This window comes from Ambystoma mexicanum, chromosome 8, assembly GCF_040938575.1.
Source record: "Ambystoma mexicanum isolate Mex_15411 chromosome 8, UKY_AmexF1_1, whole genome shotgun sequence".
Classification (NCBI taxonomy): Eukaryota; Metazoa; Chordata; class Amphibia; order Caudata; family Ambystomatidae; genus Ambystoma; species Ambystoma mexicanum.
Window position 1 is genome coordinate 294,904,251 of NC_090929.1, and position 15,554 is coordinate 294,919,804.

General features: G+C 48.1%; 1 protein-coding gene across 2 annotated transcripts in view; it reads right to left on the minus strand.

Moving 5' to 3' along the window:
- Positions 1-15,554, minus strand: part of LOC138471851 (collagen alpha-1(II) chain-like) — a 1,536,387-nt gene that overhangs the window by 561,932 nt on the left and 958,901 nt on the right. For both annotated transcript variants that reach the window (XM_069609694.1, XM_069609695.1), the window contains one exon: positions 12,915-12,968. In XM_069609694.1, the coding sequence (XP_069465795.1) occupies positions 12,915-12,968 (54 nt within the window). The remainder of the gene's footprint in view (positions 1-12,914; positions 12,969-15,554) is intronic.

A 15,554-nucleotide genomic window follows, 5' to 3' on the forward strand; every position in this document is an offset into this window, starting at 1 on the left:
TCTTGGGGTGTTACCACCTTGTCCACTCTGTTGTCTCTGCCTGCATTGTTGTTTCAAACCTTCCACCTCCTCTATGCACTCTCTCCTCTGAAGTATCCCCTTCTCCCTAGAATGTTACACGTTCAACCTCCCCATACCATAGTCACTACCACCTTCGTCTCATGGTGTTCTTTCCTTCACCTCCCCCATATCGCTCTCTCCCCCTGATGTTACCTCCTTTGTGTCACTTCCAGAATCTGATGTGATCACCTCCTCCTTGTGTCTCAACACCTACTCTTGATTTGCATCACCTCCTCGTCACATTCACTCTTTTGTCCAGATGTTATCACCTCCCTCTGCAACTGTTTCCTTTCTTATGCCACAATCTCCTGTCATTACCTTAACTATCACACCTAATTCCTTCTTCGTTGATCCTCTGTTACAACCTCTTCCCTGTCCGTCCTAGCTCTCACCACCCCCTCATATGCTCTACTGCTACAGCTTCACCACTGGCTACAATCTTCAATTCACTTCTCCAACTCTTGTGTGGTTAATGTAGTACCCTTGTCTTCTGTTCTTTCAACATATGACCTTTATGTTGCAAATCCTCTGGGTAAGCTCTCCTTCTGGAAACTGTGGGCTCACAGAGGAATTGCATAATTGTACTGGGCATGAGTAAATCTGCTGTCAAACAATTATGGTTTGAAACCGTGGATTAAGCTTTGGTTTCAGAGTTTAGATGTGGGGAATCCCATGATTTGAGAAATGCAAACTTGCAGCATTGTACCTAGCACAGGTCTGCAGAGCTCCCAGAGCATCCTGCATGCTTTGAAGTTAAACTTTTGAAGCCAGGAACTAACATATTCCAGTTTCAGAACAAATGCTATTGTTGAGTGAAGGAAATTGACTTCATTCGACAACAATGTATGTTTGCCTTATTGCGATTTTGGTCTGTCTAGAGGGAGTCTCAAGCTCTCTCTTTCAATGAGGGGGCTCACTAACAACAACCTTGCAGGGATCTGCAGGGGGTCAATACTAGCATGATTGTCCTGCCCTAAATAGCTGGCAGACTGCGGGAGGTCAAGCTCCACAGGACTGTTCTATGGTGAGGCACTGTGACTGTCCCCTATCATGTGACGGGAATCAAGGTGGGTGGCCAGGTTATCCTACCAATACCCACCACCCCAAATTATATTGGCTCTGGGTAGCACCCATCTTCTAGGAGCCCCCAGGACTCGGCAGGGAAAGTTGTCATATGTCCCCATTTCGCAAGGCACATCTCTTTGGATTTTTAGGTATGACCAAGTCTTTAAGAGAACCTGCACCCACTCTGCCTGGTTCTGGTCTCCTGTGTTCTAATTGACTGAGATGTGTAGCCAATGGCTCATAGCACAATTAATCTTCAAGGTGAGACATGAATACTGCGAGACAGAAAGGATGATGCTTCCCGGACTACCCTAAGAAATAATCTTGGGTACCACCTTACCCCACTTTAATCACTGGTTTGGAATTGCCTAAGTTGGGGAGTCAACTGCCTTAAATAAATATTGAGTCTGTTGGTTAGGTGACCCACTAAAGGGGATGTAGAGGACTTGGGAAGGATAAGTGGCTTTACTTGATCCAGGAGTAACAGGTCTAAAAGGAAAGCAGTCTATCAGTTCCCCAAATCAACATAGTCTGGACTTGCTGGCCCTCAAAGCTGATGGGGACATAGGCAGGGCATCCTTGTCTATCCCGAGTGAGGATTCCGGTCTCTTTTATGGTCTCCTGTGTCTGATACTCTGATTCTAGCCACCAGTTAGCATCTGCGTCATCTTTTCCCATTGGAACACAATAGCTCATGACCATCGGTTTTGGTGTTTGTAGGGTTGGACAGACATGACCCATATTTCTCCGCTTACCACAGGCATGACACCAGAATGAGGGGTGCTCTGGTGAAATTGAAACCGTATTCTCGACTGATCCACCTCTTTCAAACTTCCTGGGTACACTCACAGGAGATGCTTTTTGGGTGTCACTGCCATTTCAGGTTTTTGTGTAATTTTCAGCAGAGCTGCTGGGGATGGGCAATGTTCAGCTGGGGCTGCCATCCCCAAACAAGTGCAGTCCCTGGACCTGGCTTCTGGGGTGATGAGTCTTGACCAGTGTGCCGCCATTGCTGTGCTTACTGTGGCCCAGTGGCCATCTGGATGGGCAGCTCCAGGGTTGGTTTTGGGAGCTGCCTCACTAGCATGATGGGCAGGGATGTCACAACCTACTCCAAGATGAATTCTTCTTTCATTTCTTCTCCCATCTTCCTTCCCATGTAGTTCTTGACCAGAAACCATATCCGGTATGACATCTGTATGGGACTCTACAGGGTGAGTAGAGGACCACTTCACATGTCTCTCGTGTATTTGCAGTGATGCTCTGTGTATCGACTTAGTCTCTCTAGCATGCCAATCAAGAGAATGTCATAAATGGTATGCTCATCAGCATTGAGCACTTGGTAGGCCATCCTGCGCTCGCCTGTAACCAGGGGGTGTGACATTGTGGGCAAGCTGATCTTCTCCCTTTGGGCAGCCTCCGCTATTCACTTGAAGCTCTTTAACAATGTATTGGGGTGTTCCCCTTGCATGTACTTCTGTAGGAGGAACAGTGGTGGTGCTGGTTGTGGAAGGGCCAGTTTTCCTAGTCAATAGGTTGTTATGATATGACAAGTCATTTATAACGCGCCTGTACACAAGTGTTTAAGAGACTGGCCAATATTTTAGTATCAGCTCCTCGGAAGGCTAAATATTCTGATCTAACTTGCCCCGTGGATGGGCCTGGTGGCCATTTTTCAATGGGTTTAGTGAGACAGACACCATTTCCCCCAGTTGCCCCTCATCTCTCTCCAATGTGGGCATATGCATCAAAGCGGTCCAAATGTGTTGAAGCCACAGTTGCTTCTAGTCCTGAATCACTGGAGTCTGCTTGGGTATGTGGTCTGGTTAAGTCTGTGTACGGGTACCCAAAAGCTCCCACTTCAAAGCACTGTCGGGGTCTCCAGAGTCCTTGTCTTTGGTAATTTGGTTGGTATAAGAATCCCTCACCTTGAACTACAGGAAATCCCAGAAAATACTGTCATTGTGGATGGGTAGGTTCTGGGCCCCACTGCCTAGATGGTGGTAACCCAGGTGTGGACTGTAAGTTGTGCTAACCACTTCTTTTGTTTCAGCAGGTGGGTGCATGGCACATTAGCATGAAAGGTATGTTGGGGTCTTGAATTAACTGGCTTCCCTATCAAGCAGCTAATACACAGAAGTGGAAGGGGGGAATCCTTCTTATCTTAGTCTGAGGATCACTGTCCCAAATGGTTGGTCTAGGCATTGGTGCATTGTGCCATCTAGCGATTATAAGTCATCTCAATTATGCTTCTTATACCACCCGTCACAGGGCTGTACCTGGCACCAAGAAGGATGCCAACACCATATGGTCTACTTTACTATCTTTTATCGGGGGACATGTCACAGGAATGGGCAACTCAAATTAAATGGCACCTTCCCAAAAAAGAGAAAGGCCAGGATAGTTCGTTCTAAATGGGATTTGGTCGTTTTTTCTCTTCAGGAACCCTCCCCTTGTCCAATATCTCCACTCCTTGTTTGAGGGTTCCTAATGATTCCTGGCCTTTGAAGCAAGGATCTCCATTTGTACTGTTTTAGGCAGGTTTTCTCACAACTTCCTGGCTTTGCGAGCTTTAGGGTGACCCAAATCCTTCTTTGCTATCTCGTCTCCCGGTTCCTTTACTCCAACTCTCACTCTGGTCTAAAGTCTCATAAGTAGAAAGGTCAATGGGCCTCATTAGGACTCAGGCGGTAAGGGGTTTACGGCAGCGTAAACAGCGCCGACCCTTACCGCCTGATTCCGAGGTCCCTTAGCGCCATGGAGGATTTAACACCTGCTTTTAGCAGGTGTTAAAATCCATGGCGCTAAGGGACCATGTTGTTAATTACGCCACTGTAATTTACGGTGGCGTAATTAACGCCTTCCCCACTCCCATTATGCCCTATGGGGCAAAAATGGGAATGGGGAAGGGTAAATGGGGATTGGGGAATTACCGCCCCGCCACCCTTGGAATGGGGCGGTAATTCCACCATCCACCAAGGCGTAAACGTAGTTTACGCCATGGTGGTAAAGTCACGGCCCAGGCGGTAACTTACCGCCTGGGTCGTAATGAGGCCCAATGTATGTAGCTGGCAGGCAGAGCTAGAGAGGGGTCCATAAGGTATGGCTTCGCCTGGGATCCCTCTAGATTCCTCTTTAGCCACTTCACTGATCTCACAATAATCCTCTGGACTCTTGTCTTGTTCCAACTACAAGGCCTACACAGCCTGCTGGAAATTCCTGCTCTGGCTGCCTAAAGGTTCCTTCTCTCTCTCCTCCTTGGCCCCTCGCTTGCCGCGTGTCAGTTATCCCTGCACCCCTCAACCTGTTACCACCTGGTCTTGCTGTGGTGTCTCTGCCTGTTTTTTCTATCCTTTCCCCTCCTCTGGGATTTCTCTCCTGCAGCCTGTTCTACCCCTGTTAGTACTCTTTCAACCCCCCTATATCATCTTCATTACTACCTCACTCTGGTGTTCTTTCTTCCACTCCTCTGTATCACTCTCTTCTCCTGATGTTATCTCCTCTTTGTCTGTCTTGATGTTTGGTTTGTACTGCCTCCTCTTGACTTCCACTCCTGCATCCTGATTTTATCACCTCCTCCTGCAACCATCTCCTTCTGATGTTACCGTCCCCTATGAGATCCCCTTAACTCTCACCATTTCCTCCTGTCCACTCTGTCCCTCTGGTGCAGCACCTCTTCCCTTCTCCTTCTCTATTTACACCACATCCCCTCCCTAAACCTTTTAGCTCTCACCACTTCCTCCTGTTCTCTACTGCTTCCACTTCTCCACTCTTCTATGTCTCACGAGCCTGTGCTTCTTATACACTTCTCCGGTCTCCAGACTTCACCAAATGTCAGCCTTCTGCTCGTACAGCTGAGCAGTTATGGTCATGTGTTTTAATTGGGCTCCCCCTGACCTGGGCTGTTAGTGAGTGGCTGCACCTGTGTTTAGCAACTAAGACAGAGTTGGAATTGGCTGCTGCTGAGGGGTGCACTTGGCCTCACTTATGGATTGGTGGGGGGTGTAAGTAATCTGAGGGGGTAGCTAGGGAAAGGCTACTGTGTTGGATCCTTACCCTGTGGATGGATATGCGAGGATAGATAACCTAGGAGGAGAGTTGGGGAGTGGGTGTGAGGCAAACTTGGGCGAGACACAGTATCCCCCGTTTCCCTTTCATCCGGAATCGGATGTTCCCCAGGCTTTTATGGGGTATTTTCAATCCCTTCCCTATTGTGTCAGAAAATCATCTCCCAATATACACCATTATAGTACTGAGACAAGGATGAGACCACATAGTAACACACATGCATTCTTTATTAGTTCAAACACACACGAACACCACTCCGGTACTGGGACGAGGAAGAGGGATGCCAAATACCAAGACCGTTGTATAATCAACATGAGTAGCTCTGCACCGGACGCCAAAGGGTAGGTATATATGGCCGCTCAGGTGAGCCTAATGAGAAAGCAGAAGGAGAGGGCGGGAACTCCTGCGGAATGCTTGCATATGTAGGAAGAAGCAGGGAGATGCTTGCCTGAAGCGCCATGGTTCTGCAAAGTCGCTGCAGCGGAAGTAGACTGTGGCTGGCATTGGCAGCAGGTCTCTGAAGGCAGAGGCGGGTTACTGACCTCCAGAAGTCAAGGGAAATCCCTCTCCCACAGCCTGAGGTGTCAGAGACCCAAGAAATGGGGCCTGCCGTGCCGGAAGCAGCAGCCACAAAGAACCGACCAGCGCGGAGAAGGGCTACCGACGACAGTGCCCCCCGGTGAGTGAAGTGAGGCTGTGTGACTCCAGAATGCTGTGTTGCGAGCTGTGTGCTGATGGTAGGTCTGAGCGCTCGCGATTGAGCAAGATGGAAGTAGAGGCAATGTGATTGCCACTTCGGAAAGGTGAAATGCAGATGCTGGATGCATACAATGTTTAGAAGGTTGTTGAACTTTGTGAAAAGAGCGGTTTAAGGGTACTGAACTGTGAAGCAATTGAAACGGCCGCTGGAGGGCCCAAATGCAGAAAGATGAAAGTGAGTGAGAAGAGGGCAATTCCAAGCGCGAGCGTGAACTGGGAATTGGAAATTGCTTTATTTTTGGAGCTGAATGAAAATAATTTTGAATACTGAACCAAAGGAAAGTTTTGAAGAGTTAATGCCACGTGCATGAAAAGCAGAGGAAAATGTTCCCCGATACAAAGGAACTGTGAAACAGATAAAACTGAAGAAAGCAAGTAAATGCAATTAATACAATAAAGTGTGAAGTGTTGAAGTTGAGAACAAGAAAGCATTGGCTAAAGCCATAAGAAACAGAGGAATTGTACAAAGTTGTGGCCAAACTATGACAAGGTTGTGATACTTCAACAAGTGAATTGTGGCAAGACAAGTGTTGGAAAAGACTGTCAAAATACAAGTCTGATACCACTGTTGAGCGGAAGCACATGTGGTGCAACTGTGAAAAGGAATCCACTCAGGTGTGACGGTTGCGTGACCTGTAATTGGTGGATAGTGTGGTCCAACAACTGCGCCTAGACCGAATACGCCACACTCAAGAGAAGCCACTTCAGTCATCTATAGGTCTATGGTTGAATATATACAGAAGCCTGTGAAGAGTGAACTTAAAGAGTTGAACTTTATGATTTTGATGAAAGAGCCAAGACACTGAAAGCTGGGAAGAATCCTGAGGAATTGTGTTGTTGTGAAAACTGAGAGACTTGATACCTTGGGGAAGGGAACCCCTAGTGGATTGACATTGAACTAATTGGAATCCTAGGGAAGGGGCAGTACCTTTCCAACTGAGAACTAGACGAAGCTATGAACTTTTGTTAGAACACTTATTCATTTGAAGCTGACATCCCTAAACGGTTTGAACATATAGACGCTGGGTCGCGGGGAGGAGAGGCGTGGACAGCATCTAGTAAGTCAGTTGGCACGGGGAGCAACCTGATGGCCTAGGTGTTGAGGAAGAGAAACTCATTGAACAAGTGGATATTGAGTTCTTTTCTGAATTGTAGGAGCATGGGGGCAAGTTTGATGCTGACGGGGAGGATGTTCCATCATCTTGGGGCATAGGCAGAGAAGGCTTGTTTTCTGGTCCTTTCATTTTTGCAGCAGCGGATTTCAAATTTGCACGTGTGCTGGCTTTTGGTGGTGTGCTGTCTGCATTAGATGCTGAGTTTCTCTGCAGGATAACTGGGTGATTTGAGGGCGACTGCCTTATAGATGATGCAGTAAGATTTGAAGGGGATTTGAGCGTGCAGTGAGAGCCAGTGAAGGTCGATGAGCGCCGGGGTGATGTGGTCGCATCTGACTAGACCCTTGATGCGGTGTGCAACCGTGTGTAGGACACTTCTCAGGGGCACAAGAGAAGATGACAGGAGGCCTTAGAGGAGGGCATTGCCCCCATCCTGGTGGGATAGTACCCTTTGTATCTTAACATTGGCATACAGTTGGTAATACTAGTTCCAGCAAGTGAGGACTTTCATTAAATATCAAAAGACAATTCTGCTATTGAACCTCAAAACACACAATATCTTTCAGGTCTGCTTTACTGCGTAATTGTCTAGGTTTTTATCTGAGTGACTTAGTCAAACTATGCAGGCTAACACACCGCGATAAGTCACTCAATACACCTTTCATTATTTCTCTAAGTTCTGCCCATTTGATCTCTTCTGTACATATTTTTATTTTTAAGAGACAAAAACCTAGACAATTACACAGTAAAGGAGACATCAATGTTGTATTAGTTCTATCTTTGAGGATCTTGCAATGCTGTGGCAATTAACTGTTCCTGTTCTTTGTGGGTGGTTCTCCCACTGCTGTATCAGTGAGGCACATGCTGGGCATGTTCTTTGTGACAGTAATTTGGACTGCTGAGGCCTATGATGTTCCAGTTATACGTGAGTGTAGCTTGCACTGCTGTGGTGAGGCCCTTAATTCACCTCTTCAGTGTGGAGGTGTTTGCACTGCTCCATCCCATGCAGTTCTTTCTCTGTGCAAGTGGAACTTATACTGCTGTGACCTACAATATATCTGCTCCAAGTGTGGTAATCTTGCATATTTGGGACTCACAACGTTCCTGTTCTATGTGAGGAAAGCATCATCTACTGAGATCAATGGTATACCTTTTTTATATTAGGAGTGGAGTGTGCACTACCGAAGGCTATGTCCCCTGCAACACCCTGCTCACCATACTATACAGTATAGTGAGCGGGGGTTGTGGGGTACACCGCTGCAGCTGCCTGACAAAAAAAAAAGAAAAAGAAAAAAAAAGGGAAAAGGGCCCAGCGGCGCCGGTTCCCTATCACGGAAGTGTAAGGGAACAGGCGTGTCAGGGTCCAGCGAGACGGAAGGCAAGGTAAGTAAGGGGGTGTGGGTGGCGTTGGGGGTCCGTTGGGGGTGCGGGTAGGGGTGTGGGTGGGGTTTGGGTAGGGTTTGGGTGGGGTTTGGGTAGGGGTGTGGGTGGGGTTTGGGTAGGGGTTTGGGCATATCGGAATGTTCCGGCGAGAAATGACTGAAGATTATTTCGAGCAAATAATCTTCAGTCATTTCTCCCTCAAACATTTCCGTAGCGGGAAAATCACACAGATTCTTGCTTTACATCTTGCACTGATCTCCACCTGTTCCATATGATTAAAGCTTGCATTGGGTCTGCCCTGATTCGCCTGTTCTGTTTGTGTGGGGAACCCTGCACGGTTCCTACCCCTGTTGACCTGCACTGTGTGAGCGAAGTGTTAAAAAACGTCTACTGCTGTTGTACCCTTTCTTTATATGCAAGGGAAACTCAGAGTGTTAGTGCTCATCGGTTCCATTTGTGAGAGGGTGTTGTTGCCACTGCACAATGTGCTTTATAGGTTAATTTTGAGAGAAACCTGCTTTTCTGTCCCAATGCAGAACGCATGGCAATGCTTTTCATACAGTGTTACCTCTTTCAACACGTCAGCTAGATGTGACATACTTTTTACTCTCTTGCAAATGAGAAAACGCATTTTTACTCTCTTTAAATCGAATTTCTTCTCAAAGTTTAAAGCTAGGGCGTAAAATACTCCCACCTCAAAATCTTATCTGGAGCACTGGGTGTAGGTAAAAATTGGGTGGAAAAAAACAGAATTAGATTTAGTTGATAGCATAAAGGGATGTCCTAGTGCATCCCTTCAACTACATGAACAGACATATTTAGGGGGACCCACAAAGGCAGTGGAAAAGAAGTAGACATTGGAGGTGCCCACTTTCAGACCCCTTCTGTCATGGGATGCCAAGAAAGGCCAATAAGGACCCTTTTGTGCATTATTAAAAAATGATATAGTAGCCGTAGGGTACACAACTGTAGAGAAATATGGTCAGACTTAAAAATGGGAGTAGACATTAAAAAAAATACTGCATGCAGATGTTCTGAAATTCTGTCTGCAGTATTTTTCAGGAACCACATCCGTTACCACCATACACGTCTTATATTGAGAGAAAGACATGCCATTACCACACTTATAATGAGGACCTAAAATTATTAAACATGGCCCTCGAAAATGAAGCTTTGTTGGTGTGTGTATATATAAGATGAAAAAAACATGGTAATTTGCTAACTATGAAAGTTACATACCCAATATTAACAGGGGCAGCGAGAGGGAGACGAGTTTGTTTTGAATTTGGGTCCAACTTTACCTGCTTGTCTTAAAGTTTATGGAAGCCAGTGGGGCATGCTGTGGTAGCTACCCTCGAATGCGTGCAGAATACATTCCTGCAAACAGGTATGAGGGGTCCCACAAGGGGAAGGGAGGAACATCTTCTTCCAATAAACACTCTGGCAGTCCCGTCACCCACCAGGGGCATACAAATGGCTCGGGCACCAATGAAAAGTAGCCCACAGTCGCAAATGGCAATTGGTTTGCTTTGTATTAAACTGAAAGGGGAGTTGTTTTGGTAAAATCTGTTGGTACTTGTGCATTTTAAAGAATATTTGTCTGTAACACAGGTCCAAACTACTAGCTGCAGAGTGAAGTAACTCATCCAATGGGCCCACATTGGCCACACTTGCATGTTGGGCCGGCATTACAGGCATTGCCATGTAGGCCAAGCCATAAAGGGTCGGGATCTGCATCACTCCTTGCTTGAAATTCAGAAGGGCCCATCCCAAGCCAAGTTCTCATGCTCGGCCGGACTCAGATGGGCAGTGGAATACTTGGGATAGGGTTGACTAAATCCTTGCAGCACAAGCTTGTCCACGATACATTGCCAAAGACATCCAATAGCCGATGCTATGGCCATCGGCAGATTATTCACGCTAAGGCTCTACTCGCAACTGTCGGGCAAGGAGCGATATCTGTAAATTATCCGCTAGCCGAGGACCCGTAATCTAATGACCAGAGCATGCTTCGACCAATCGGAAGGAAGGACATGGTCTAATGGCACCGAGAGGGATAAGCTTGGATCATGTGCTATTGGAGGGGGGAGCGATGTTGACGCTTCCTGCTTTTATAGATGGCTATATCAGACCTGGGCAGGAAGCATTGACCACTCCTTAGGTGGTAGGGATCAGATGTGGACAGGAGGCACCCTCACTCCTCTGAAGGGATCCCCTTTGAGGAGAGGGAAAGAGATGGCTCTGTACTTTTTGCTGAATTCCTCATCCTGAGATTATGTACACAGCTGTGAGTCGGTGGATTTTAACCTCGTTCACATCCCAAAGACTTCTCGTGACACTTCAACCCGCGTTGATGTCATGCTATCTAAGGTGTCATATTATATGATGGCCGGGCAATGGGCAGGCCGCAGGACGAATTGCTGATGCATGTGTGAAAGGATGCATACTGCCGTCGTCCTTCTCCTAAAACAGGGCCAGCACGATTTTAATGGAATGCTTTTTTAAATATTTTACATAATGTGCAATAGCAAGTAGCATACTTAGATGGAACTGTAGATGGTAGCATGTCCCACACTTAGAATTGAGAACATTAGCCTGTGCTGTATCTAGACAGGATTGTGAATGTTAGCATGTGCCACACCTGGATGGAACTTGATTGTCAGCATGTGCCACACTTGGAATTGGGGGCATCGGCCTGCGCCGTATCTAGACAGGATTGTGAATGTTAGCATGTGCCACACCTGGATGGAACTTGATTGTCAGCATGTGCCACACTTGGAATTGGGGGCATTGGCCTGCGCCGTATCAGGACAGGATTGTGGATGTTGGCGTGTGCCACACCTAGATGGAACTTGATTGTTAGCAATTTGAGAACACTAGACTGCGCCTTATCTAGACAGGATTGTGAATGTTAGCACGTGCCACATTTGGATTTGAGAACATTAGCCTGCGCTGTATCTAGACAGGATTGTGAATGTTAGCATGTGCCACACTTAGAATTTGAGAACATTTGCCTGCCCCGTATCTAGACAGGATTGTGAATGTTAGCATGTGCCACACCTAGACCGAACTCGATTGTTAGCATGTGCCAAACTTAAGCGGATTTCCTAGCTTCGCACTGCGTCGCATCTGGACAATATTGTGAAGGTTAGCGAGTGCCACATCTAGACGGAATTATGAAGATTACCAAGCACTACATTTGAAGGGAATTGAGATTGTTAGCATGTCCCGCACTTGAATGGAGTTGTGGGCACTGGCCTGTGCCGTATCTGGATGGTATTGTGAGGACTGGTGAGAGCCACACTCTGACTGAATTATGTAGGTCAGCAAGTGCCACACTTAGACAGAACTGTGAATGCTTGCATGTTAATGTCACATAACCCACTAACCGATATAAACTCAAACTCTCTGCATACTTAAAAAAACTCACACAACCATCTCTCGCACAAGCCGCACGCACTTCATCACACTGCAACAACACATAAGCCGCACCAACAGCATACGTGGACGGACACCGATCCAATACTCGCACCAAAGCTCAGCACCCGGTGTCTTCCGAGTTGAAGCTGTCAACAGTACACCACTCCTCTCACTATCCTACTCCCGCTTTACCTCACTAACCCATCCCACCTTCTCGTTTACCTATCCACCAGAGCGCCTGATGACCAATTCCGTTGGTGACGGTGCACTATATAAGTACTGATAACATAACATAACATGTAGTTACTTGGTGTGTGGCTGTAAAAAGTATTTGCAGTAGAGTGAAAATAACCAGTAGCATGATCCTGCCAATTCCTTTTGTACTTCAAAAAAGGTAGCAGGCGCTCCTCTCCAGAAAGAACATGGCATGATAACCTGTTCTGAGATGAGAGTTTGCAGCACACGCTTTTTGCACACTGTACCTTTCACAGATGGGAAATATCCATTTGCATATCAGTCTTTGTCCCGCCCACATGGGCAGTCCAGCACTGAAATTCTATGGCAATTCCTCTCTGAACAAGAGTACCAAAAGCAACCCCATACACGTGTTTCAGCCTTGGTGGGCCTCATCAGTGAGGTGAAGCTTTGTCTCTCTGAGCACAGTGAGCAGGGAGTCCACGTCTGGTTGCCCCCAGGTAACTCAGGGTGACCAACCCCAAGTTCCTTACACATATTTCACAAAAGGTAGCAGGCACTCCTCTCCAGAAAGAACATCTCAGAACAGGTTATCATGCCATGTTTTTTCTGGAGAGGAGCGCCTGCTACCTTCTTTGAAACAATTCCTTTTGTACTCCTTTCCTTAATTCCAACGAGTGCCCGGAGCTGCCACTGCGGTGGTGGGGCACTGCGTGATGCCTAGCTCTGCCCATGCATCTGCTCTTCCACCCCAGTAACCCCCCTCCAATAACCCGCAGTTGTAGTAGCCCTGAGCACCGCGTGCCATGCAGCACGGTCTTCAAACACCTGAAATAACATTTTACTTACAGGCAGTCCCGGCTTCCCTGGGTGTCCACGTGGGCCTGGAGGTCCTGGCTGTCTCTGGAATAAAAAAAGAATCCTGTTTTGACACCGGGTGCTTACATCGTTACATGCCCCCCACCCCTCCTCAGCTGTCAGTACCAAGTCTATAAGTAAGGTGCTTGATGTGTAGGAAGGAAGGGGAGGACATGGCACTGCTGGGCACGTGACCTCAGAGCGGATGTAGGAGCCCCTGAAACACTTCCCCCACCTCTCATCACCTGGAGCACGTGCTGCCAGAGGAGGAAGAGGAAGCTGGCAGGTGCTGACATCCCGGGTTCCTAATCAGTAACAGATCGGCACCCATCCCCTAAATATTATCCTAGGCAGCCCCTAATCTGCAAAGGTGTTCAGGATCCCCATTTAGACACCCCTGGGAATTGGTTATTCTTACTCTGGGTGCGCTTCAAGCCTGAGCCTGCACTGCACCCTGCAAGCCCCCCCACCCCCCTCGTGCCCTAGTGAGACCCTGAATATTGACTTGCATTCACTGCGTCTTCTGGAGTCTCCTGCATCCTCGGTAGCCTCCCTGTAACCTCACAAGCCTCCCCACATCCGGAGTAGGCACCCCCCCGCCTCCCACCACACATGACCCCGGGACCCTCACAAACCCCACACATCCTGAGTCTGCTCCTCGCATGGGAAACAGTGCCTTTGGAACTCTCAAGCCCCCTCATCCTGTGTGCGGTGTGTGACCCACCCAAGTGTGTTGCCCCTTTAAGGGAATGTGTCCTTCCCCTGTGTATTGCCCTTTTAACAAATAATAAAAGGAGCCTCTGCAGACACGTGCACCAGAACGGCTGCAGAGGAAGGACTGAGTCCATCTCTCATTCATTAGGCCTGCAGGCCCAAACCGTGTGAGCACGAGCCTGCAGGCCATGAAGCGGTGGGACCCTCGTGCCAGGACGGTGGCAGAGGTCCGCGTGGTAGTGGGCATGGTTCGCCCAGCCCCCAACACTGCGTGGCCTCACAAGTATCTAGACGGGTCTCGCCAAGCCTATCTCCATGGCTGGCCCGTCGCCTCCGCATTCTTCCCGCATCGTTGAATTACTTCTGGTACCCACATTAAATGACTTACATCTTCACAAGCGCCCCATCTTCACGTTCCTCGGTGCCACCAGTCATTTGTTACTAGTCTCACTCTCTTCATATCTTGAGGTGCCTCTGCGAATCCTCAGAAGCCCTCACAACGGAGTCCTTCAGGCATTATCATCACAAGCCACCTCACGTGACCTGAAGTCGCCCTTATGCTGCGACATCCTCATTCCTCACACACCACTTTTGACACCAGAAACCCCCACACCCTTCCTTATCACTAGCTGGAGCATCCCCGTCTATTCACAAGCCTCCCTGGGCCCCAGGAAGCCACCCCTGTGAGCCTCTCCCGTGCCCGCTCGCCTCTCCCGTGCCCGCTCGCCTCTCTTGTCCTCAGTGGTCTGTCCGAGCCCTCCAGAGTGCCCATCGCTTTATGACGCACATCCAAGTTACAGCGACGCTGAAGGAGCCGTCCAGGCAATGATGTCACAATAGGCCTCGCACCGGAATCAACAATCCTTGGCGTTGCCCAGGGGAAGGGGTTGGTTTATTTTTCACTAGGAATCCCATTTAAACACCCCTCATTGGTATATTATGAGAGGCGTATGTTACAGTGCCCTGCTAGAGTCTCGTTTGCTTCTCACTGCTGGGCAGCGGCGCCCAGTACGGGGCGGTGCTGCGGGCCGAAGAGAAGAGACGCAGTATGGATGGCCCTTTGTTCCATCCATACTGTGTTTCTCTCTGGCGGCCCGGGTAAAAGCGGGGGAAAAACGATGTTTAGAAATTGTGGGACAGATGCAAAGCAAGAGGTTCTTGCTTTGCATCTGTCCCTCAATTTAATTTCTAAAAATCGTTTTGGGTTGGGTGTATTTGCACATCTGCGCACCCCTCTTGCCAAGAGGGGTGCACAGATGTCGAGGTACACCCAACCCAGAAGGATTTTTAGAAATGGAGGCACAGATGCAAAGCAAGTCTGTCCCTCAATTTCTAAAAATCGTTTTGGGTTGGGTGTATTTGTACATATGTGCACCCCTGTTGGCAAGAGGGGTGCACAGATGTAGAGGTACACCCAAACCAAAACGATTTTTAGAAATGGAGGCACAGATGCAAAGCTAGGGAGGGGGCAGGGAGCAGGGGCAGGGGGAGGGCAAATGAGACTGTTTGCATGTCTCTGAGTGTGCACGTGGTGCCGGTGAATGCCATGGGCAGGGAGTGGAGGCGTATGAGCCAGCACTTTCTAGTAGAGCTGCCATATTTTAAATAAGGCAATGCTGGTACTCCTCAGTTAGCTCGCTATACTCTTCATGGGTACTGCTGTAATAGGGCTTCTATAATTGTTGAATCTTCTCAGCGATAATACTATGCTTTTGTTGAGGCAATGCTAGTTCATCTTAGTGGGGCTGCTATACTTTTGATGGGGCAACATCAGCACTTCTCAGTTGAGCTGCTACACTCTTGTTGACAAGGCCCCAGCACTTCTCAACAGATGTATTTCTTTTTATTTTAATTGGTTATTTATAATGCGTGTACTACCCAGAGGTTTCTAAGCGCGGACTGAGGGAGCGAACCTGT